The following is a 26,798-nucleotide window of genomic DNA, read 5'->3' as shown; positions in this document are numbered from 1 at the left end:
CCTCCTCTGGGGTGACTGCAAAAATTAAGACGGTCAGATTTCATCTCATGATGTTCATGAGGGAGTCTCACACATACACAAGTGACTTGAAAAATTAGGCCCTTTAAATGTTACAGCAAAAATAAAAACAAAGTTCTGTTGGTTCCATGGAAGAAAAAGCAAATTCTTTCCAGGCAAAGTGAAACTGAAGGGTCAATAGGTTTTAAAAGTTAAAGAGTAGAAATAATTCATCTTCAAAGCAAAAAAAAATATATATGTATATATATATATATATATATATATATATATATATATATATATATATATAACAGAGCAAAGAAATGGAGACTCTAAAAGCATAGATAGTTTCGAATAGTACAATTTTTGGTAGAGCTATGGCAGAAAGTGTCAAGGGACTAGAAAGAGAGATGAGGGGACATTGTGGAGGATTTTACGTGGAATGCCACATTTCTTTCTGAAGAAAATTTAGGATTCTTGAAGGTTTTGGTAAGAGGAACAGATGGAAAATAAACTTGCTCTGACTTAATGTTTTCCCAGGGCTTTTGAAATCACACAGCCTAAACTTTCTACTCTTACAAAAGATCACTACATTCTAAGGTTTTTTGTTTGTTTGTTTGTTTTTTGGTTTTTTTTTTAAAGATTTTATTTATTTATTTGACAGAGATCACAAGCAGGCAGAGAGGCAGGCAGAGAGAGAAGCAGGCTCCCCGCTGAGCAGAAAGCCCAATGCAGGACTCGATCCCAGAACCCTGGGATCATGACCTGAGCCGAAGGCAGAGGCTTTAACCTACTGAGCCACCCAGGCGCCCCTTCATTCTAAGGTTTTTTGTTCACTTGCCAAATTCCTTTCTGCTCAGCTTCAAGACCCAGTTCATGTCACAGTATACAGTATTTTCTTGACTCTCTGATAGTGCTTTTCATTTCTGTTAGCTCACACAGATTCTATACCACTAGTAAAGGATTTAGTGCCTGAAACATGACAGGTGCTCAAAAACTATTTGACAAAATTAGCAATTATTGCTTAGATATTTTCACTTGCTGTGTCTAGGTTTTATGCTTCCTTGTCGATGACTAGTATTTTACTCATGGTTGTGAAATAAATTAGTGCACGAATGCATGATTTAATGTCTTCTAGGGTTTTGGGTATTTCTGTATGAAATATACTGCTTAAAATCAGTCTATTCATAGTTAACTAATTTTAAGAGCTGTAATGATACTGGAAATATTTTGGTGTCATCCCCCAGATCTCATGATTTTGGAGTTATAGAGATAATGCCTTAAAGATTCTGACACCTCAGTTGCCCCAGTGGTACCCTTATTTTCTTTAGTTTTGGACATTGCATCAATGTTGCTCCCTCCATAATTTTATCTTTATGCCACTGTGGAGAAGTTATAAACTTCCTCTTACCCACGTGGTAAGGACCTATAATGTCCTGTGACTTTATTATTGTGCTTCTGGTGCATTTTTTGATGCAGAGGTCCTGCTTTAATCTAACCTTGACAGGGTCAACTCATGCTACATAACTCTAACACTTCCTTATGCCTGTACTTTGACTCAGTCTTCTGACGGACAATTTGCAAATATATGTCATTTTGCTCTTTATTTATCTATTCTTAATTCAGTCTGTTCCACAACTAGACCTTAAGCTCCATGAATCAGGGACTCTCTTAACATCCTCTTGAAGCATGTTCTCTGAAACAAGATGGAGGGTGAATAAGAAATGAGAAACAACTCTATTTTTTCTACATGGTCCCTCATTTGTCCTTTCAAGAAGAGGAAATTCAGTAAAAGAGCTTCATGTCTTTGTTGTTGTTCATGTGGCTGATACCCCTGTTGATGTCAGAAAAGCTCTTGCTCTGTCACCCCTACTGTGGAACTTGTCTACTGAATTGATTATGAATCGACTCTAACTAATGGGGAGCCAGTATGAAGTTATCAATAGATGTTCCACATCGGGATGTACTTTACAGATCAAAGTACTTTACAGACAAAAGCATGTGATTCTCCCTGTTCCACAGAAGCAGATTATTTCAGTGATCTAAATTAACTCCATATCCGTGTTTCTTCTAGGCAGTTACTATTTGGAGACAATTATGGGTGCAAATGTAGATATTGTCCCATAGTATTTGGATTAACATTTAAATTGGCATTGCAACGTAGTTACATAGTCCCATGGCCAGAAAGTAGTTGTTAGGCTAAATCACATGTATGCTTTAAATTTTTAAAATGAATTTTAGCTTATTATTTGTGCACTGAGGTTTTTTCTGTATGGAACCATAAGAAACATTCTTTGGACATTAAAGAATGTCCAAAAGGAAACACTTTTTTAAAAGTTTTATTTTGTTTTGTTTTTGAATTATGTCATTTTCCTATAGGTAGAGAAGTTCACAAAATAACTGAAATAATTTGCTTTGTTTCCTAAAGGAAACTTTTTTTTTAAAAAAGCATTCTTTTTTTTTTTTTTAAAGATTTTATTTATTTATTTGAGAGAGAGACAGTGAGAGAGAGCATGAGCTAGGAGAAGGTCAGAGGGAGAAGCAGACTCCCCATGGAGCTGGGAGCCTGATGTGGGACTCGATCCCGGGATTCCGGGATCATGACCTGAGCCGAAGGCAGTCGTCCAACCAACTGAGCCACCCAGGCGTCCCTAAAGGAAACTTTTTTTTAAAAGATTTTATATACAAGTAGGCAGAGAGGCAGGCAGAGAGAGAGGGGGAAGCAGGCTCCCAGCTGAGCAGAGAGCCTGATGCGGGGCTCGATCCCAGGACCCTGAGATCATGACCTGAGCCGAAGGCAGAGGCTTAACCCACTGAGCCACCCAGATGCCCCCTAAAAGAACCGTTTTTTAGGGGGTGGCTTTCTGATTTATATATAGCCGATCTTTTTTCCCCACAAAAAACTATCAATGTTTCTTGAGGATAAAAATAGCCCCATTTCAGTCAACAAAATGGCATTTGGAACTGTAAGTGACCATTGTCCCATTGTCACAGAAAAATGGAAACCACTTATTATTAATGCTTATAACACAAATAACACAATGATTTCATTATAGATTGCTGTTTTCAGACAGATGGAAATTATCAAAAAGAGATAATAAAAGTAAGAGAAAGGCAGCAGAATGTGACTCATTGCCTAGAAGATACACTCTTAAGGAAAAAAATATTTAGGAGAACATAAGAAACAATGGAATATGCATATAGAGAGTTGTCAAAGGAGGGTAACACTATATATAACAATGACAGAAAGAGCATAAAAGAAAGCCATGTAGGAAGGAAAGTACAGGAGGAATGAGGAGCAAGATTTAAGAATTTGCTATAAGTTAACAAAAGAATAACTGCACTTTAGTGAACATTATTTCTTTTTTTTTTAAGATTTTATTTATTTATTTGTCAGAGAGAGAGAGGGAGAGAGAGCAAGCACAGGCAGACAGAATGGCAGGCAGAGGCAGAGGGAGAAGCAGGCTCCCCGATGAGCAAGGAGCCCGATGTGGGACTCGATCCCAGGACGCTGGGATCATGACCTGAGCCGAAGGCAGCTGCTTAACCAACTGAGCCACCCAGGCGTCCCTGAACATTATTTCAATGGGGCATTTTAAACTCTTTGAAAAAGTAATAAGACAGACAGGAAAGGACTTATGATTAAGAGATAGAACTTCCCCAGACACTAGGACACAATGCGATTTGTAATTAGTGATATGTGTTTGTTTAGATTTTTCCTTAGTCTTTTAAAATAAATTTACCTAATATATAATTAGGTAATTTCCAATTACTTTGTTTTATGGTTAAATCCCACTTATGGAACTCTGACCTGGTATTATGTGCAGGAGAATTAAATGTGTCCAGGTGGATTGTAGTGACCATCTGGTCATTGGATGGATGCCCAGGAGTGGACAGACTACTGCTGATTGTTAGCTGCACCCACTCCTTTTCTACTCTGTGAAATGCTCAGATGGAGAGGGCTTACATAATGGGTAACCTAAAAAGAGGTTACACATATACACATATTTTATGAGTTACACACATAAAAGTACTAATACTAATAATATAATTAGCCATCAGGCTATAATTGGTAATAACATCTTTATTGTCCTTATCTTACTGTGTTTCAGATACTTCCAGGAAATATCTCATGTACTTCCCTACAATAATCTTATGAGATATGTTTCACTTTACCCTGGATTTATATATCAGTAAAATGAAGTTTGTAGAGGTTAATTTCTCAAGGTTCCATAACTAATAAGGAGAAACTCTTGATCAAATTCAATTCTATCTCATGAATTTTTAGCTACCATTCTATATTCCTTAAACTAAAAAAAAAAAAAAAAAAAATTGAAGGTTTTATTATATGTTGGACTCCAAGAAGGATAACTTTTCCATCCTTCCCCTATTTATTGAGGTTCTTAAAATCTTTTATAGATTTATAAATATACTACTTTGCCTAATGTAAAATACACTTTGATAAGAACTATATAATGAAGAAGAGGGAGCTATTGCAGTATATATCTCTATTTCATGGACAGTCTGGCCTTACATATTGGTATATTAAAACAACCTTCCCTGAATTATTTGCTCTTAACAATGCTTTCAATAAAATTTGGGTAATAGTAAACAAGAAATTTTACTCTCTAAAAATTTCAATGGTAGGTGTACAAACTATGTTTTAACAACTGTGTTAGTGGTAGAATTAACGTCCTTTATTAAAATGGAAGAGTCCAAAATGATTGGTGACTAAATAATATTCATTTGGGAGTTTTAATCAACCTTTTCCTCATTCTCAACATTCTCACTTTAACAGTTGGGAAAAGTTCTCAGATGATCCAATGACTGATTTTATTCTATTCTCACATCTTCAATGAATCTCTGAGTTGAGATATTTTATTTTGCTAAAGAGCTGGGCCACAGTTAACTGAAATTTAGATCTGTGTGTATTTCTCTTTTTCATGAACACGGACTATGATTCTAGACAAACACCAAATGGACATGCTTACAAAAAAGAGCATAGAAAATTGGAACAAGCTAAAATCACAGCATGTGGGGGGCCTGAATGAACATGTGCTTCTCAAAGATTTGTTGAAATGAGACACCATATATCCCAGCCCTGGAAAAGGCCTTAGGAGGCATTTGTTCAATTCTGTCTTACTTTCTGCAAAAGCATTTCAATACAACAAGCTTTGTTCAAGAGATGAGAGATGATCTGTAAATGAGTAAGGGTAGAACCTATAAAATTGCCTTCTTCCAATCCTCATTTGTTAATACTATGGGAAATCATTGGTTATTATCTTTTTTAAAAAATAATTACAGTCGATTTATTCCCACAGACATAGCCTTTTCTATTGTGAAGGGTCTTTGTAAAATACTTTCTTTTTTTTCTTTTGTTCTAAATATTAACATGTTCACACCACTCTTCCAAAAGATAATCTAAACAAACAAACAAACAAACAAACAAACAAAAACTTTATGAGAATGGTGCCAGAAGTAGGTAGAGTTTCTGAAAAGAATAGATATCTTTTATTTTTTCAAAAGATATATTGGAAATCATGTAAAATTGGATAAGGTGAACTGAATGAATAATGTCAGGTTACAGATGATTGCATTAGTTAAGAAGTAGGACATATAGCACAAACAATGTTTTTGAACACTAATTACTGAAAAAATAAGCTGCCATTCATTTAGCACTTATTAAATGCTAAGCAGTGGACTGGGTGCTTCAAAATGCTATTTAACCTTCATGTAGTCCCATGAGGGAGGTATTATTTTCCCATTATAATACCAAGAAATACATGATTTACACAGAAGTAACATGCTTCAAGGAAGGCACATAATTTCTTATAATTTCAATCAAGAAATGTTATTTACTGCAATTTCCCATCATTCGGATCATAGAGTAACTATGATAGAGGTTAAAAATAGTGTTTTCTTTGCATAAAAGAAAAGGCAGAAAAGCAAGGAAGGAAGGAAATAAGCTTTTTTATTATAAACAGAATTTTGATGGGGAATTTAAATCACCCATGCTCATTTAATTGACAGGATAATTTGAAAGTGATCTCAACTATTTTTTCAATGAGTTCTAAAGCTTTCTATTAGGCAACAGTTCAAGTAAAATTTGTGGGACTAACTTAGATGATTATGTGAATTGGAAATAATCAAGCTGCATTTAAAAATATTTTATAATTCATGCTGTTGATTTATATAATTTATGTAATAAGTTTTGATGGTTGAAGTTTTACTTTAGTAGTTGGCAGATGAAACTTCCCCTTCTTTACACACAAGTACACATATGCACAAATACATCAGCACGTTTTAATTTTTCTATTTCCCGATTTATTTTTCAACATCATTATATTACCTTACAATTCCTTTTATTCTATTACAATATTACCTCATAGCAAGAAAACGAGAAGAATGTCACATAGATCTTTTATTTTCTTTTGCTTGCTTTAGTCACATAAAATTAAACTTAACATTTTTCTTCTGTTATGTTTGTTGGATAATTAGAAAGACATTGTATAATAGATTAAAAGACATATGTGAGCCATGTCTCCTTTAGACATATGGTAGAGCAGAAATAAATTGCTAAATATAACAAACTACAAATTTCTTTGCATTAATGTAGTACATTGAAATAAGATTTTATTTTGGTTTCAGGATTTGTGGAAGAAACAAAAGTGAACCCAGTTTTCTTGTATGTGTTTGGTGGGACTATTACAATATGTTCTCATGGATGTGGGAAAATTGCTAATTGGATGACAGCCTCCATATCAGTCAGCAATACAACTTTCTTGTGTTGCTTTAAAAATGTTCCAAGGAAATTTTCAGGGCAGAGGTTTGGCCCAATAGGGTTAAATTATACAATCCCCCTGGCTGTCAGCTGTGCCCGTCTTTCCTGGTTATACCATATCAACTTGGAAGACTCAGTGGTTGAGTCTTCCCTTGGGTATGCTATGACATCTAAGATAAATCTGGCCCAAAGTGTGGGGAAAAGAAGTGATACATCTTTTCACTTTCTATAATAAACTGTGTTGAATGCCCTTCAACTAGTTTATGGCTTTGTACGTTTTCCACATCAAGAGAGATCTGAGCTAGCTAAACTTCTTCATAGACTCAGTGAAAAAATAACTAGTTCCTGGGGAAAACTCAGACTTGTCTTTCAATGTACATGAAAGATTCATTATCGATTTAATGCAGACAGCAACATGTGAGAAACTCACAATCAATCATTAGTGACATTCCCTCATGTCTACTCTCTTCTCTGAAAATTTCTTCACCTTTTTACTTTTATTGAAATCTCGTTCTCCCCTGAGTAGACAGCTGCCTCTAAGGCACTCCCAAGCCCTTTGCCACACTCCTCTATCACAGCCTGACAGTGGAAAAGCTGTCCTTTTTGCTCCTAATTGCAGTTTTCAGGGCATTATTCTTTTCTTCTTTCTACCAATAACCCATCATCACTTTCAGCTGATGACCATGCTTTCTATTTCACTGAGAAGATGAAAGCAATTACAAGAGAGCTTCCATGTGTCTGCACTCCCCTATCTAAACCACAAAGAGCATTAGTACACATACTTTGTCTTCCCACCTGTTCCCATAGAAGAATTCTCTGTGATCCTATTTAAAACCATTCATGATTATTTGTGATTATTATCATTACAACATGGTGTTATTTCTTCCATTTTAGACTCAACAAAACCAAGCATGTCTGATACCATGTCCTCCTCTAGGTTTACCCCATTTTTCTTCTCTTCATGGCAGAACTCCTCAGAAGTCTTATTTATATCTGTTTGTTATCTATAATTCTTCCTTTATGCTTTATTGAACCCATTAAGATGAGGACTTGTCACCATCAGTGTACTGAATCCATTTATCAATCTCACCAGTGATTCCATTTCTAAAGACGATTCATTTTTGAATTTCATATTACTTGGTCCAGTTGAAGCATATGAAAATTTAATTTAATCATTTTTTCTCCTTGAGACATTTCATTCACATTGTTTTCAGGACAGTATCTTCTCCAACTTTTCCTCCTGTTTCATAAATTCTCAGTCTCTATTATTAGTTTTCCCTCAGCTTTTTGCCTTTCAATATTTGAGGCATTAGTGTTCAGGCCACTTCTCTCACCGATCCCCTCCAGTTTTATGGGCTTGAGTACTATCTATGTATTAATGATTCTCAAAATGATATATGTAGTTCAGACCTCTCCACTGAGCTCTAAACACCAACTGCCTACTCAAAAACAACACTTGGATGTCTAATTGACATTTTTTTCATTTTATTTTTTTCAGTGTTCCAAATTCATTGTTTATGCACCACTCCCAGTGCTCCATGCAATACATGCCCTCCATAATACCCACCACCAGGCTTACCCAACCCCGTACCCCCCTCCCCTCCAAAGCCCTCAGTTTATAGACTCTGAGAATCTAATATGCATTTCAAACTTAGCAACTCTAAAATATAACTTCTGATCTCTTCTCCCAGTGGGTTTTTTATCTTGAGAGACATTTCTTTCCAAGTGCTCAAGCCAAAAAACTTCCATTGCCAATTTTCAACTCATTGAATAAATTCTGTTAGCTACCACCACTAATTTAATTTTTTATACCACCTGGTCTCTCTTCTTCCCTTATCACCAGAAGTAAAATAATATGTCACATCTGTGCTCAAAACACACAAGTATCTTCCCTTCCCACAGACTCCTTCAAACCACTTAGAGGAATCCACATGATCTTTCCCCTGCTAAACTGCTGATTTCATTTCCTGTTAGTTTCCTTTTTGTTCATTTCCCTTGTTCACTAGCCTCCTTGCCTTTTCTCAAACCTGCCACTTGTGTGCTTTTGCTTTTCTGAATTTGTACTTAATTTTTTTTTGTTCTTGGAACTCTTTTCTGCCAGATATCTACATGGCTTACTCCTTCACCTTCATGTGTCAGCTCGAGTATCAGGTTTATTGTGGGACCTATTTTGCCCCACTATTGTGGGACCTTACAACATGTCACTGCCTCTTACTTACTCTTCTTTGTTTTATTTTCCTTCCACATAGTGTATTATCACGTGACATACAATTTGCTTGTTTGTTATTTTAGTTAGATTTTAAGCATTATATGGGCAGAGACTTTTATTTCATTGGTCACTCCTATATCCTTAGATTCCAATTAATGCTAGGTATGTGGCAGACACTCTAAAAATGCATTGAAAATCTTGCACCATAAGTCCCTGGTGATGCTGTCGCGGCCGGCGCGACAAATCGACCAGGAACGTGAGGGTAAGAGGATGGTCAAAAGAAATTAAGAGACAAAGAGATGGGGGCAGGAGGAGCACTAAGGAGGATGTCCAACAGTGCCGATTTTACTCCACATCTTACAAGCATTTATAAGGCAGACCACAAGAGAAGGAGTAACCACAAGTTCCTATAACAAGTTTTACATTAACTACAAACAAATCTCGTGATGCCAGGTAGTCACGGCTAATGCCATTAGCTACTATTGATACAAGAAGTTACAATCAACCAAGGAGTGGATTATGGGAAGTACAGGAACAGCAAGGACCAACTAAGAATTTATGACCCTGACCACATTGTTCCCTTCTGTAGGGAATACGTGTGGGAAGTCACGTAGGCAAGCGCACGACACATAGCACAGACCCTTTCTCAGTGCTACTCAACCTTTTCTGTCCGTAATCCTTTATTAAGCATTTGGACTTAAAGGGAGACAGAAGTCAGGGCCTGGTTTGGTCTTCGTCTCCAGCCTTATCGTGGCCTCCAACATGATGCAAATGTCATGTCATTGGTGTCTGGCTCCAAACTTCAAGAGCAGGCTTACCCTAGTCATTGGGTATTTTGTTGCAACGTGGCAACCAGTTTTACATTTTTTGAACTTTTCTTCTCCAACTTCTAACATTATGATGGGGTTTTGTGTTTTTTGCATGAATACAAAAAAAAAAAAAAAGGAATAAAATAAGAAGGAAGGAAGGAAAAGGAAAAATAAAGATGAAAGAAATTCCAAGATGAAAAACCTTTGCATGGTGAAAAAACACGGTCAATAGAATTTGAATTCAGTACGCAACCTGACTAACAGTTTTAGGCGATGTCAAATTGCAAACCAATTTGACCAAGCCAGAATCCTCTTATAACTAGATCAGAAAATAGTAGAAGATCATTTGTGTGTGGAACTATCTTGACAACAGACTTGTTCTAAGAAGATTTATAATAGTTTTAATTATTTTGTAATAATAATTTTCATGTATGATGGTGGTGATGTAGTCCACAATGTGCAAGGAATCTCCATTCACAGTTCATAGGGGAGCTTAATCAGCATGAATTGGATGAGGCAGGGACAGACAATCACCATGAAGTCATAGAGATCTTGGGGTAAGATGTGTTGGGGTTCTTCTCAGTAACTTACCATTTTGAGAATTAAAATAGTAGATAGAGATGAGATTGGATATAAAGAGATAAAATAGAGACACCTAGACATATAACCATATATATATACATTTTTAATGTGATTATGTTAGGTAATTTTATGTGTCAAGTTGACTAAACCATGGTATGCCCAGATATTTGGTCAAGCATTACCTTGAATATCTCTGTGACAGTGTTTCTGGATGACAGTTGAAAATCGGTATACTAAGTAAAGCAGATTCCTCTCCTTAATGTAGGTGGGCCTCACCCAAACAGTTGGCATCCTGAATAGAAATAAAGGACTTAGTAAAAGAAAATTTCTGCCTAACTGCCTTTGAGTTGGGACATTGATTTTTTTTCCCCTATCTTTGAACTCCAACAGAAACACTAGCTCTTTCTAGGTCTTGAGCTTATAGGCTTTTGGATTGGATTGACACCATGGGCTTTTCTGGGTCTTCAGCTGGCTGACTGCAGGTCTGGGGAAATATCCATTGCATGAGCCAATTCTTCATCATCAATATTTTTATATATTATGTATGATATATATTCATATGTGTATATATATATACATATATATATATACACACACACACACACATGAGTGCAACACAGACATACACACCCCCCTACACATCCTGTTGATTTTGTTTCTCTGTATAACTCTAACTACAATAATACAACTACATTGTGTTTTATTTCTTTGTTTTGGGTTAAGGTAATTAAAGGCTAGAAATATGTTTAAATCTGGTATAGGTCAAATCTTGGACACTTTAGGTAATCATTTTTCTACCATTTTAATGCTACCAATAGCTCTCTTTTTCATCAACTTCACCTACTTCTCATAAAATTAGTAGTAAAAGAACTCAAGTCATGTTGAAAGCTCTAAAGTGTTTCACATGCTTTTTTATATCTCTGTGACTTCATATGAGTTGCCTTTTTTTTTTTTTATTTTTTAAAGATTTTATTTATTTATTTGACAGAGAGAGATCACAAGTAGACAGAGAGGCAGGCAGAGAGAGAGAGAGAGGGAAGCAGGCTCCCTGCCGAGCAGAGAGCCCGATGCGGGACTCGATCCCAGGACCCTGAGATCATGACCTGAGCCGAAGGCAGCGGCTTAACCCACTGAGCCACTCAGGCGCCCCATGAGTTGCCTTTTAATGGAAGCCCCTTTCTTCCTTCATTGTCTTGCTGATCTTCCTTTAAGCATCACTCCCCCCAGGAAATTTTTTCTTATGCCTAGCTTGCTGTAGATGTTCATTCTCTATCCTTGACTTGTGTCAGATGCAAGTATCTGTTATAGGACATATGTAGTACTATAATTATTAATATATCTGATTGAGTTCTCTGGTAGAAAACATTAAGGGCTTTTTGATAGTAGTAACTATATACCTCTTAAAAAGTATTTTATCTCCAATTCCTACAATATTGCCAGGCATGAGTATTTGTTGAAAAATTTATCCTAATATGAATGTAATATAAATATAACATGTATTAATTAAGATCATTGAGCGTAATTAATTTCTGGACTGTTTTCTTCACTTTGTATATTTTCCTAAAGCTAAACCCAAATCCCAATTATTTAAAATTAAATAAGCAAATTCAACAACACAATTTTCTTCTTCAACTGCACACTTGCTTATACGTTGTGGAATATCATTAAACAATCATCATGTTTGACCATGCCTTTATTGTGTAACATGCATTGGTTCTCTAAACAAAATTGTTTTCATCTGAAGACATACAAGTGCCTTTGTTAGATCGAATTTGACTGATGAAAAGAAGTAGTTGTCTTCATCATTTTACTAAATCATTTGTAGACAATTTATTTGCATTTTCACTGTAGATGACAAATCCAGTATAAAGAATGTGGCATCAAATGCTTTTAAGATCCTGGGTTGGCAAAGAAATGAAATGACAACCACTTAATTCTTAGATTGAGAGTGAGATTCTATAGGCAGATTTTACCTAACAACAACTGAAAGACTCACTTGTATCTTATAAATGTCAAGCTAGGGAAAATGGTTATCTATCATGTAATTAAATTAAGGTTATGTATAATCTAATTAGTCTTCTTTTTAAACAATTTTTCATTTTTTTTTAAGATTTTATTTATTTGACACAGAGAGAGAGAAATCACAAGTAGGCAGAGAGGCAGGCAGAGAGAGAAGGGGAGGAAGCAGGCTCCCTGCAGGGCAGAGAGCCCGACTCGGGGCTCGATCCCACGACCCTGCTGGGATCATGACCTGAGCCAAAGGCAGAGGCCTTAACCCACTGAGCCACCCAGGCGCCCCCAATTTTTCATTTCTATATTATCTAACTTTACTTTTTAGAACTCCCTGTAATTTTACATCTATTGTTTCTCTAGTGTTAATATTTACAAGCACAGACTGTAGCGTTATTTGGCTGACTTACGTTTCATGCTTACATAGTAATTACTGTCATCTAGAATCATGTATTAGTTTCCTATCGCTGCTATAAGGCATTACCCTAAACTTAGTGGTTTAAAACAACACAAGTTTGGTGTCCTACAGTTCTAGAGGGAGGAGATATGAAGTTCTCTGAGGTTAAAACTGAAGTGTTAACAAGGCTGTATTCCTTGCTGGAGTCTGTAGAGAGGGATCCATTTTCTTGGCTGTCCAGCTTCTAGAGGCAGCCCACATTCCTTGGCTTTTGGCCCCTTCTTCCATCTTTAAAGTGACTCCCTCCAGTCTCTGTTCTGTCATCTTCTCTCCTTTTTCTGATTCTAAGCATCCAGCCATCCTCTTATAAGGTCCTTTTTATTACATTGGGTCCATCAGAAAATCTAGGACAATGTTCCCATCTCAGAATTTTTAATTTAGTCACATTTGGCTGAGTAAGGTAACAAACATATTCACAGTTTCTGGGGATTAGGATGTGAACATCATTGGGGAGGACATTATTCTGTCTATCACTATCCATATGCATTTTTTGTACTGTTTTTAGCCAAATAATGAATCATAATTCAGTAGCAGAAAATATCACTGGAATTCATAACTTAATTTAAAAAGAAACTTTGTAATTATTTTTTTATTAAAAATAATCCAGTCCCTTGACTATTGTCCCTGAATACTGTCCCACTCCCCAATAATAAAAACATATGGATAGAAGCTTGCTAACCATTCTTCAGTTATGTCATGGAGGTTATTCCTTTATGCAAAAATAAAATAGGTGGTCTCTCTATTTCTTGTAACCCTTAGAGTCTCTTTTAACTACTGTCAGATAAAGAAACACAATGTCCTTCACTCATTTGTTTTTCACTGAATCTTCAAAAGCTAATAACAAGGAAGGATACAAAATAAAGATTAAATATTCTGTAATGCTTGAGATGTGAAATGAGCTTATATATGTTACATTTATTTTGGTGTCACTGTGTATATGACTAAATTAGCATGATTTTCTTGATGACAGATGATATTAACTTTGATTTTCAGAAGTAAAGTAAAAGAGACCTAGGTTTTACCCTTAATTTTAAAAATTTGAGAGTCTATGAGCAGAAGGAAGGATGAAAGAATGATGAGCTACATTTATAAGATATGACTGTGTCCCATTTTAGGAGGACCCACCCATAAAAAAAGAGCATTTTGCTCAGCATCTTCATTTTGTACATGAGGAAATGGAAACCAAAAAAATTTAATGAGTTGTCCAAAGCTATACAACTAGACAGTTGCAAAACTGGTATTAGGCCCCAGCTTTTTAAATTCCTAATTTGGTACACTGTCTATAACACTGTGAAATTTCCAATTTCCTAATTATTATGTAACTTGCTTTGATTTGGTATGGTTCTTCTCTTCCTTTATTTTCATTTTATATGTTAAATTAATATTAATTAGGTTGAGTCCCTTGAGGGATATCTTTTCCAAAAGAAATGATTACAAATGGACAAAATACGATCACCTTTCTATTGCCTCTCTCTTTGCAAAGGTAAGCTGCAAGAAAGAAAAAGGAAATAAGGATGTTTTCATTGCCTTTTCCTCCCATTTTTTTTTTACTAAGAGATATTAAAGATAAATTGAACTCAATTAGAGACTTTGTTCTAAAAGTGAATACCAACAGTAAGAAAATGGTAACCAGTTCTCATATTAATGAATGCAATCATTCTGTGCGGGGATGCAGTAAACCACTTGAAATAATTTGAATGCATGTTGGCAGATGAACACACCATCTGTAAAAGCCTCAGTCTATGCTAGTGTGTAAACAAATACTCATCCCCTCTCAACCCTTCTTTTCTTTCAGCTTTATGAGTGTATCCACCTCTTTGTCACATATAAGCTCATTTATAATTTTATCACTTCTTACAGTCTTACTCCATTACAAATATTTAGAGTTGGAGTTTTTAATTGCTATAACTGACAGGAAAGTCATGGTGCTTTGGAACAAATAAGGGCACCATGTGTAAATTATTGATTGATCCCGTCCACTTGATTCCTTACTCTCACATATCTTATGCCCAGTTTTGAGTTATATTACAATAGCTACTTTTTTGGCATGAGCTTCATAAGTCTCTTTACATTTCCTCCTGCTTATCCCTAGAGGGCTTTAAGGTATATGCAATCAAACTAGAATTATTTTATTCTCTGACTTTGTCTAGCATTCAGCTTTCTGTAAAGAGTAGAATATATCTGTAGCACAATATAAATAATAAATGGTAAGTATAATCAAAAGTCTTCAGTGGGTCTTGAGCCAGATAATATTTCTGTTTATTTAGTACTACAGTGATACGCACTAAGATATAGTTATCATGCCACAAAACGTATGTAGGTGTAAATATACTTACCATTGGTACTAATTCCAGATAAACAATTCCCTAAGCATCCATAGCCATAGATCATTCCCAGAAGTGTTATTGTCTTTTTTAAGTTAATATTTCACCCATGACATTTTGGTGCAGTGAATCATCATTTCCAATACTGATTCTCTATTTGAAGAAATCCTGCCATCTGGAATTGGTCCCTCTAGTAATGCTATTTAAATCGTCATGGGATAATGCTTCTTAATCACCTTCAACTTAGTTGGAAAAATAAAAAAGATCATCTATTCAATTTATGCACTCCCTTTGGGGTTATCTAGGTAGCTGTTTGTTTGTGCTGTTAGGACAATTTATTACTGACATTTCTTTCCAGAGCATTTGAGCCTACAAAGTTAATCATGAAAATATTGAATTTTCTGATGATATTTAGAAGTTAAAATTCAGATGATTTTTTTTTCTATTTTTAAAGATTTTATTTATTTACTTGAGAGAGAGAGAGATAGCAAGAGAGAGAGCATACAAGCAGCGGGGAGGGGGAGAAGCAGGTTCCCCTCTGATCTGGGAGCCTAACATGGGGCTCAACCCCAGGACCCTGGGACCATGACCTGAGCTGAAGACAGACGCTTAACAACTAAGACACCCAGGCGCCCCTCAGATGATTTTTTTAACTCCACTCTACCTATATTTGCTCTTAATCATTTAATATTGTTCTGTATCATGGCGTTGTGCTCATTTAATAATGTAGTACAAATATAGAGGCAATATTACTTTTCTTTATATGGTACTATTATAAGAACGTGTAGTAAGAAAATAATTTTAAGAGAATATTTTATATTCTTAAAAAAATAATGGAGTCCCTACAAAGGGATGGAGAAATATTTATCAGGTAAGGCTAAGACATTACATAAAATAAAGTAGTCAAGACGTGGGTACACATTGATAAACTCTTCAGACTTATAAACCTATGCAAATAAAATGGATGCTTATACACACACAAAGAAATAAGAGGACGTGCTAACATTACTACCAAGTATCAGGAAGCACAGTAGGTAATTCTTTTTTTAATTTTTTTTATTTTTTTTTAAAGATTTTATTTATTATTTATTTGACAGAGAGAGATCACAAGTAGACAGAGAGGCAGGCAGGCGGAGAGAGAGAGAGAGAGAGAGAGGGAAGCAGGCTCCCTGTCAAGCAGAGAGCCAGATGCGGGACTCGATCCCAGGACCCTGAGATCATGACCTGAGCCGAAGGCAGCGGCTTAACCCACTGAGCCACCCAGGCGCCCACACAGTAGGTAATTCTTAAGAGTATTAAGGTTGTTGTATCCCAGAGAGCTATGAAAAGTCAAAAATAGCACTAAAGATGGTAAGGTAGGACAGGAAATTAAAAATTTAAAAAGACATAATCTTGCTGAATCCTTTAAGATAAATAACCAGATATAAGTGGTCTAAGCCCTTGAAAAGATTCTTAAAATTTACTTTCCTGCCCCTAATATCTTTTCTAGTGGGAGCGTGGACTCTAAACACATATTATATTTAACCCAGGACTTTGAGTTTTTTAAGTGTTCCTTGACTTATTTTTTCCTTTGTCTGTAAATTTGTTCATTCAACAAATACTTGTTAAGTATTTTACCTGAATAGATACTATACTAGTCACTAGATGGGAAAAGATAAGATAATGACTAAGACAGGGTCTGACCTCAGTTACCTTACAATTTATTCAGGGAGACATAATACAATAAATAACCAACTGGGGGAAAAAAAAGTGGAAAGTGTACTAAAAGTGATTAGAAATAGAGTGCAATAGAGGAGAGCAAATTTTGGGGGAAAAAATCCAACTCAGTCTGTGTTCACTGAACACCTATTCTATTTCAGAGACAGTGTAGTGGCTATAAATGCAAAGATGAATAAAACATGATTCTTTTCTTTTAGGAGTTCTTAGTTTTTCAGGATTACCTCTTCTTCTGGGGTATGAGGAGTGTTAGGGCAGGATGTATGGAAGAAGTGACATTTGAGTTGCATCTTAAAATATAGGTAAAATTTTGACATATGGAGATGAGGGAAAGAGCTTTCCAAAGAGAGGCGAAAGGAGGAACACAACAGCATATGTGATCCTCTTTCTGAACTTATTTTTATTCTCCTGAAGGCTTGTTATAAGAATGACGGAAGGTATAGCCTTATGATATATACTTTAGAACACTTGTTTTTTAAAACATAAAAAAATAAATGTTCTTAGAAAACTCTACTTTTTAGTTCCAAGAATATTTTTGAATATTTTTATTAGTAACATTCAAATTAATGGCACTCTTGATAGAGATGTTCTTATACTGTTCCTATATTTTTGGACCCCTCCCTTCCCAAAAGGCTTTGCCACCTCTTATAGCAAGTAACAGAAATAAGTTAAATCTCACTAAATGATGGTGTGCAAATATTTCTGAAATAATACATTTCTTAAATATTAATTTTTCTTGATTAGAGTCTATCCTAAAAATTATATAGTTATCTATTTTTACCCTTTATATTATTTACATCAGTTGAACTGAGAAAGGAAAGAATGAATTCATGAGTTACTCAGGTGGACTTGCTTTTGGATGAATAACATTAGAAGAAGTATTATTAAGTGGCTAATTAAGGGTTAGGTCTTTTTAAGCACTTTGTAAAAGTCTCTGTTAAAAAGAGCAAGAAACCCAGTATTAACAAAGGGACTAGGAAAGCAATCCGGGAGATAAGAGCAGAGAAATTATGTTCATAAAGTTGTCAGTTCTTCATGACTGCTATGTTCTTGACATTTATGTCCTTCCTACCTGCCTAAATTGTTGATATCCCAATACCCAATGTGATGGTTTTAGGAGGTGGGGACTTTGGGAAGTGATTAGGTCATCAAGGGGAGCCTTCACTGAATGAGATTAGTGCCCTTCTAGAACGACTCCTCAGAGCTCCCTAGCCCCTATTACATGTGAGAGCACAATGAGAGGGAACAAGCTATGAACCAGGAAAAGGACCATTTCCAAAACTTGATCATGCTGGTGCCTTGATCCTGGACTTCCCAAACTTCAGAATTGTGAGCAATAAATTTCTGTTGTTAACCCAGTCTGTGGTATTTTGTTATTGCAGCCTGAATGGACCAAGACAATGACCTTCTGCCCTGAACATATTTAGATGGAATAACTTGAGAAACTCCCTTTCTAAATCTTCTTTCTTTAATATTTTAAAATCATAGAGAGGATTTAACTACTTAATAGGGGTGACTGTGTGGCTCAAGTGGTTAAGCATCTGCCTTTAGCTCAGGTCATGATCCCAGGGTCCTGGGATCGAGCCCCTCATTGGGCTCCTTACTCAGTAAGGAATCGGCTTCTCCCTCTCCCTCTTCCTACGGCTCAGCCTGCTTGTGCTTTCTCTTTCTGTCCCAATAAATAAATAAATAAATAAATAAATAAATAAAATCTTAAAAAAAATAAACTGCTTTATCATTGGTATACTTTGCAAAGACACAAGAAGCCTACACTTTTCATCTGGTCAAAACAATTTTATCTGTTGATAGATCTTTGTTTAAATATATCCATCCTCTCTGTGATACACTCTCCATGATTAGTTTAAAAGCTCTTTTCTAGTTGTAGTTTGGCTTTGATATTATGGAACCACTCTGCATGTCTTGTATTTTTCTTTTCTAACAAATTTGTAAGCGGGGCCTTTTGGGCTATAAGTATGATGTAAATTTTCAAGGTGATATTTTGAAATTGGAGCTTTGACCAAAACTATGGGCTGATTCTGAGAAATTCTGCTGATCACATAGAAATATGACATTCACTTTTCTGAAAGCTGAGAAGAAGGAATAGCAAAGAAAAAAAGGTAATGAAAGGCTCTTTTCTACTACGATCTCAGCATATGGTACAAAACAGACTTTAGATCTGGTTATAGATTGACTGATGTTATGAAATATTTATATAAAAACTTATGGATTTATATATAAATGATTTATAGGTATAAGTGACATATATACAATTATATATATAATTAATAATGATATGAACTATTGCTATTCCATCTAGTCCATAGCTAAGAAAAGTGAGCTTTAGAGAGATAACTGTCTTACGGAAATGTTGCACAGTTAGGCCTTAAAATCATGTTAGGCCTTAAAGCCATGATTTCATGTCCAGTTTGCCTTTTTATGTTGAATTAATTTGGTATACAATTGAAAAATTATATCAGAGAATTACCATGATAATACTAGTTTCATAGAAAATCTCCTTCAAGGTTTTTAATTGGTAGGTGGCATAGACTGAGTAAATGGATGACTAATTTCAAGATCATCTTTTAGATTTAAACCTGGGATCTAGGTAGTAAATGTTTAGATAATTTTTTATGTTACTTTAATATATTAATGCCACTATGAAATCATCTGTTCATATACATACACATATACATATTTACCTAAATGCTCAGATGATCCAAAGACCCACAGTCATCTCATCCAACCTACAAAGACAGCTGTCTGGTTTTGCATCTCCTCTATTAATTTCACTGATGCCAATTTATTTAAAGTAAAATGTGATTGCTTAACACTTCAGTAAATCAAATGCCAAGTCTTAGCTTTATCCAGTCTCATTTTTTTTCTTTATATATTTTGTTAGTACAAAAATTGAAGTTTTGTAATGATTGCAAGTCCAAAATCCTTAAGGATGTTTCTGCTTGGGAAGAGTCAGCAAAGATAAGCAGGACCTTTTACAATTAGCCCTCCCAAATACCTCCGACATCTCATCACACTAGCAATTCCCTTCATGTGAGAAATAAGTTCTTGCTTTTCACTAGAGAATTTTTTATTTAATAAAAGACTTAGAGATGAAGCAAGAAACATGTTGGTTTTCAGATCCACTCCACACTTTGTTGGGTGAGTAACGTTTGATGGGTAAATGAATAAACCTGGGTACATGAATCATGTATGGGGAGATAAGAGGGAAGGAGAGGATGGTTCGTGAGGAAGTAGAAAACCTAAGGCTTTATTGAATGCCGAACACAGAAGAGGAAGACTTCATGATATTATCTAGGTAGGCTGATCCCCTGATGTCACATGATCTTAGATCTTAGATCTCATGATCTTAGAAGCTATACCCTATAAAACGATTTGCTAATTTTTTATGAATGATCAAATATGATTAAATAAAATATCATAGTCTGTGGGCTGCTGTAACGAAGTTCTCCACTGAGTGGCTTATAAACAGATATTTCTTTCTCACAATTCTGGAGGCTGGAAGTTTAAGCTCTGGGTGCCAGCATGTTCAGGCAGGGATCCTCTTCCAGGTTGTAGACTTCTGTTTGTATCCTCACATGATGGAAAGAATGAGCTTTTTCTCTGTGGCCTCATATCAGGGTACAAATCTCATTTGTGAAGGCTCCATCTTCAGGATCTAATTACCTCCCCAAAGCCTCAGGGCTTAGTACCCTTACTTTGGGCATTAGGTTTCAATATATGAATGGGGTTGGGAGGGCTGGGGACCCACAAACATGCAAAGCATAGCTTGGGGTCTCCTAGAGTTTAACAAAGAACTTTTAAGAACATGTAGGCCTCATATTTTATAGGTGAGATCACAGCTTCCTCAGTGTCGTCCTCATACACACATACACACATACATACACACACACACACATACATCTATACATACATACACAATGCATATATACATATATACATATATATATATATACACACATATATATATATATATATATACACACACATACACACACACACACATATGTATAGTGGCAAAAGGGGGGTGGAGAATAAAGGACCCTGCATCCTACTATGCTTCTCACTTTTGTGCCACTTTCCGTCCCAACAGGGAACCTATCAATCATCCCAATAGTCATTTTTAAAGAGAGTAATTGCAAAATTACATGGGATAGAATTTTAAAAGAAAAATAAATGAAAATAGTACAAATTTAACCTTTTCAAATTGCCAAGAGAGTGAGAAGGAATATTTACTTTCTCTAAAATAAGAATTCAATTGGTTTAAGGAGAATGGGATAAAATCAGAGTAAGAAAGTAATTTGTTTCTTCAAAACATGGATGGGTTGGGTTGAACTTTTCACTTTTTACCATATCAGGGTTTATGGGTGTGTGATTACAGGTTTTGTCAAATGCCATCGATCCATATTTTCTGTGCTAATTTGAGTTGGTCCTGTTGTATAGACGGTGTGTCTGGCATATAGGAGATACAGGAGAAGATAGATTTTTAAAGTGAATTTTACAACAAATTTACCTCAGCTTTTTTGCCTTGCTGCTTTTGCTTTTTATTAATTTCATTTAAAAGTTGAAAGAACAAGAACTTCAGGTTTATGTACAAAAGCCACCATAGCCAATTTAGGTCCTTGATAATTTTCTTTAGCAATACCAAAATGCAAAGGCATGTATACCTGGTGAATTACATTATGAAGCACTAAAAATATAATGATTGAAATTCTCTTGTTTTCCATAATCTTTATGTGGCTTTAAAGCAACTGTCTTATTTAATGCAAGAATTCTAATTAGCTGAGCCATTTTGGACAGAAAGAACAGTTTGGTGTTGGACATAATTGCTGAATCACTGTTACGTTTTATTATGTTTGTGGTGTGAGCAAGTAGTATGGTGATAAGTTATTTAATATATTTCTAGGTAAGGAGATAATGAATGTTTTCTTCATCTAAGTGTGCTAGGGCATTTTTCAATCTATTTATCCCAGAGGTACAACTACCTTAAAGTTCAACAGTCACCCCAATGTGTGTCTATGCCTATGTCACCGCTTTTTAACTATTCCCCAAGTATCTGACTCTGGTATAAATGTTCTGTTTAAAACCTGCACAGCCACATTTATTTCTTCCTTTCTTCCTGTTTCAGCACCCCAGAGCAAAGAAATTCATGGTTCTGATTCACAGGAATTACTATTTTGTTATAATGTTCGAATAATGGTCTGCTGAAAATCTTCTTGTAAAAGAAAAAGAGGTTCGCTCTCCTAAAATCAAGGTCGTTACTGAACTCAGTGTGTTTAGTTTAAAAGCACAGAGATGCCATCTAGCAGCCATTCTCAGGAATTTCTAGCACTGGAATATTCCTTTCTCCATAAAAGTAAGCAATAATTGAATTCCTACAAGCTTTCAGGTTTTTAAAAATTTACTTATTAAATTATTGATGGTTTGGCACATTGCCTGTATTTCAGGCACTCCATTACAAATAAAATTAATTTCTCTTAAAATAGGTAAAGTAATATACCTATAAGTTTTTCTAAATGAAACTAGAAACTTGTTAATAAGATTTTAATTAAGAAAACATAGTTCTCATAATTTTATGAGAGGAAAATTGATAACCTGTCTATAAAAAATTACAAATAATTAATTAATGGTGAATTGCCTTTCTTTGCTGAAAGAAAATACTAATTTTGCCAATTTTCTGATACATCAAATGAGAGAAAAGAAAGTGAGTACATGCTGAAAGCAAGTCCATTCTATAAATATAAAAGTTTAGGGATTTTTTTTTAATTTAAAAATAAAATTCTCTTTCAAGTAACTTATCTTACCATAAGATGGCGATACTTAAGTACTTTATAAATTGTCCTATAAGATCTGGAAGTTTCAATCTTAGGAAAAATGATCATGAACATAAACATGATCTAGTCTTTCATGAAATGGAATTGGCACTTATTGTTTTTAGATTAATTAATATGCAATGATCACTAGGGTTTAAATTTCCAATATTTGATCCATGTGGCAATCCTATACCTGAAAAAAAAAAAAAGAAAACCTATTTTTTTTAAAGATTTTATTTATTTATTTGACAGAGAGAGATCACAAGTAGGCAGAGAGGCAGGCAGAGAGAGAGGAAGGGAAGCAGGCTTCCTGCTGAGCAGCGAGCCCGACGCAGGACTCGATCCCAGGACCCTGGGATCATGACCTGAGCCAAAGGCAGCGGCTTAACCCACTGAGCCACCCAGGCGCCCCGAAGAAAACCTATTCTTAAGAGCTTTCCTATTTTGCCAATTTGTGGGTCTCCATGTGTGATTATACATATATATTTACTATAAAGAAAGTGTAACAATATAGAAGAATATTTGAATGCATTTATTTAAACATGGATTATGAAATATATCAGTTCTAGCATATTAGTATATTAAAAAAAAATCAACTGTTTAAAATTTCTGTATATTTAACTGTCATCAGTTAATTATTACTTATTGTCCAAGAACTGTGGTCTTAAACATTTCTGTATCATTGGATTTTTATTTCAATTTCATCACACATAATTTGCATTATGAATGCTAATTTTATTACCTAAATCCTTAAGTAGTTCATGCAATAACAAATAAAATTTGTGAAAATTTCTAGTTCATAACCTAATTGACAATTATTTTGAGAATTCATTGGTATCATTTATGATTTGGTTAGGAGGGATACTTATAGTTTGGTGATCAATAACAGCTTGCTAAAACAGTAGCTTTTATTAACTTTTTTAGAGCAATATTTTGTCTACTAGCCCCAAAAGTTTTTAGACATTAAAATCATTTGCTCTGAACCTTTTAATATTTTCTATAATGTCATATATGGTGTAGAACAAAATATCATCTCTTGTTTACACACTGTATTGCAGTATCTAGAATCTGAAAAGGACAATTTGAAAAGTTCATGTATGTGTTTTCCTTCCCTGGATTTCTCAGCTTACTTGTACTAAACAGCCCCACTATGTCAAAAGAAAAGTTATATATAGTTGAATACACAGACTTAAACTTCTTAATACTAGAAAAGATTCATATTAACTAAAATGGGTCATTGGAGAATTTAACAGCTCTTTTATTTAATAGCTCTTTTTTGTTTATATATATCTAATTTGGGAAGGAGTGGGGTTCAAGAATTCAAAAAGGTGTTCAGACACTAAACATACCAGACAAATCACATCACACATGCAGTTCCTGGTAAAGCTCTACATTTCTGAATTCATTTTAAAGAATGAATCTCACTTTAAGTGAATTTTTTCCTACAGTAACTCAGTAATTGGCTTTGCTTTAAAAAACTATTTTATCAAGAATATTCCAAAAAAGATATATAATTGAATATGTTCAAAAGTGGTAACCAATAGAGTATAATGAGAGTAGCAGTAGGATGTGCACTATAAATCCAGAGACAAAAAGAAAAAAAAATTTAAAAATATAAAAACAAAGTCAACACTTTTTACCTGGATATAAAGCTATCCCTTAGTGTGTAAAATGCTCTACTAAGATCATTAAGGTGGAATTCACACACTGTGTGGAGATTTCACAGGGACAATATCAGCATAACCATACCTTTAAAATAAAATTATTCTCATCAGGTCTCTCTAAATATGAAAACTGCAAAGAAATAACTACAAATATATATGATATGACTCTAAGTTTTTAATGTATACTATATTTGGCCTAGAAATATTCAGTCAACCATAATACTAGATTATTCTTGGTTACATATTAGTTCTATACAATTAGGAAAAGAAACTTCATTTCTCTACACCACACAGATAATGTTAAGCTTTAAAAATAACTTTACAATATTTTCAAATGCAGCTTTATATGGTTTTGTAACATGGTATCATTTTTTTTCTGTTTTGTCCAAGTGCTCTTGATAAGCTAAATAAGCAAAATTATTTCAAAAATTGTATCTCTTATTCTTCTTACCAGATGCCTTTATCTCTTATTTTCCAGGTCATTGTGATTTTCTTAGAATGCTGAAGCTCTCATATTATCTCACTTTATTGTCAAGACGTTTCTCGCACAAAACTGAAAATATTTCTCCATATTTTTTCTACCTTTTTATCAAAAGAGCTTAGCGTTCACTTTAATTACCAGTACTGGATAATTTTCGGAGTTCAACAGCTATGAGACAACTCATCCTTCCTCTTTCCCTCCATAGTTTGACAGGGTTCTCACTTCCTGTTTCTTAACACTGGCAATCAGAACTTCCCCAGTGCTTCCTAATTTTCTTAATAAAAAGAAAGAAGCAAATAAACACAAGCTCCTTTCACGAACGCCTCTCAGCCATGGCAGAGTATAGCTCTGCTGCTCGGCCGTGTGTGTTACCAGCAGCATCCTAAATGTTTTGGACACAAACCGCAGCACGTCTGCGATGGGAGTATTATTGACCCGAAGCAGCTGGAAAACGCTTCTCTGCTTTCAACAAAGAAACAGTGCACCATCTCCTAATACGTGTTTACAAACTGCATTGTTTGAACTGCTAACTCCTTTGCATTACCCTTCCGACTTCAAAAGAGAGCATTAAGCACTTGGTTACGGAATAAGCTAAATTCCCCCGAGAGCCGCATAGTCCTCTGCCCATACACATTATATTCTCTCTTGGTCCCTCCCCCAACCCCTCCTCGCCTGGACTCTACCTTGAGGAGCTATTCCTTCGATAGTTCACCTTGTTATCTTAGCAGTAGGGATAAGCCAGGCACCTCAAGATAGCTGGGAGAGCTGTCTTTCGTGCCTCCCCCCCCCCCCAATATTTATTTGCATTTTTGGTCGGTTTGTTACATATTGCACATTTATTTCAAACAAGAGTTAAATATTTCCCATACCTTGGAAGGGTCTAATCCAGCAAGCAAAGACAGCAGCAGGAGATTGAGTAGGTTGGACGTCGCCTGCATTCTGATCTGGGTTTTTGCCCTCTCTTTACTCTCTTTTCTGTAGCCACTCCACTCTCACTGCAGAGACCTTTCCCTCGTCCGTTGCACTCTCTGCCTGCCAGTCAGAGCAGAGTAGAGACAGAGGCGGTGGCTGGAGCAGGAGCAAGAGCAGCAGCAGCGGGAGCAGTAGCGGCGGTAGCAGTAGCGGCAGCAGCGGCGGCCGCCCTGGGGGGCGATCATTCCGCAGGCATTCTCACTCAGAGCAGGGAGTCCGCGTGAGCTCAAGGGGGTGGGTTAGGCTGCAGTGGGCGCTGACCGAGGTGCTGAAGCTCCTCCAACCCGAGCCCTAGTTTACCCTCTCTCCCGCTGCTATCTAGCCAGCCCACCTCAAAAGTTTTGACCCAAGCAGAAGATACAGGGAGTAACTGCCGAGAGAGGTGTGGAGACCTGGGCAACGGATATGACATCACTACAACTCCTGGGGGCTTGGGGGTCTGTGTTGCTGGGAATTTGTTAACCAAACAAGGATTGACTCTCACGCACCAGTTCAGCATTTGGTGGCAATTTGATCTGCAAAGGAGAAGTAAAGAGTCAGCTAGATCCAGGATTATGAAACAAATAGTGCCTGGAACCTTCTGCTGTCATTGACAGAGGACTTGATATCGTATTTAGTGCTTTAAACAAAGTTTGCAGTGCAGACTATCAATGTGAGTTTTCCGTTCAAGGCACCCAATTTGTAGCTATTATATATGCATATATGCACTGTCATTTATAAATAGTATTGAAATAATTTGTTTGGTTATGTATTAATGTATATTTTTCTGTCTAGGACTTTACTATGCATAAATAAATGAGAAGCTTTCTTTTTTATCATAAATGGGATATTCTATTAGTGACCTCCCCCACCCCACACGCAGCTGAAATCCTTCTTCCTCACACACAGCCACAGCCATAGCCAGAAATATAATTTCTTTGTCTATCTGACTTATGTTTATGCCTGAGGAAGAATTCAGTGATGGATGG

General features: G+C 35.6%; 1 protein-coding gene across 1 annotated transcript in view; it reads right to left on the bottom strand.

The window, feature by feature from the left end:
- The window catches only part of OLFM3 (olfactomedin 3), a 203,673-nt gene extending 177,456 nt beyond the window's left edge, over window positions 1-26,217 (bottom strand). Inside the window, exon 1 of the mRNA XM_047728403.1 lies at window positions 25,728-26,217. Coding sequence (XP_047584359.1) covers window positions 25,728-25,796 — 69 coding nt within the window. The 5' untranslated portion in view covers window positions 25,797-26,217. The remainder of the gene's footprint in view (window positions 1-25,727) is intronic.
- Window positions 26,218-26,798: the final 581 nt, after the last annotated feature.

Source organism: Lutra lutra, chromosome 4 (assembly GCF_902655055.1).
Source record: "Lutra lutra chromosome 4, mLutLut1.2, whole genome shotgun sequence".
Taxonomy (NCBI): domain Eukaryota; kingdom Metazoa; phylum Chordata; class Mammalia; order Carnivora; family Mustelidae; genus Lutra; species Lutra lutra.
This window is presented reverse-complemented; position numbering and strand designations above follow the sequence as displayed.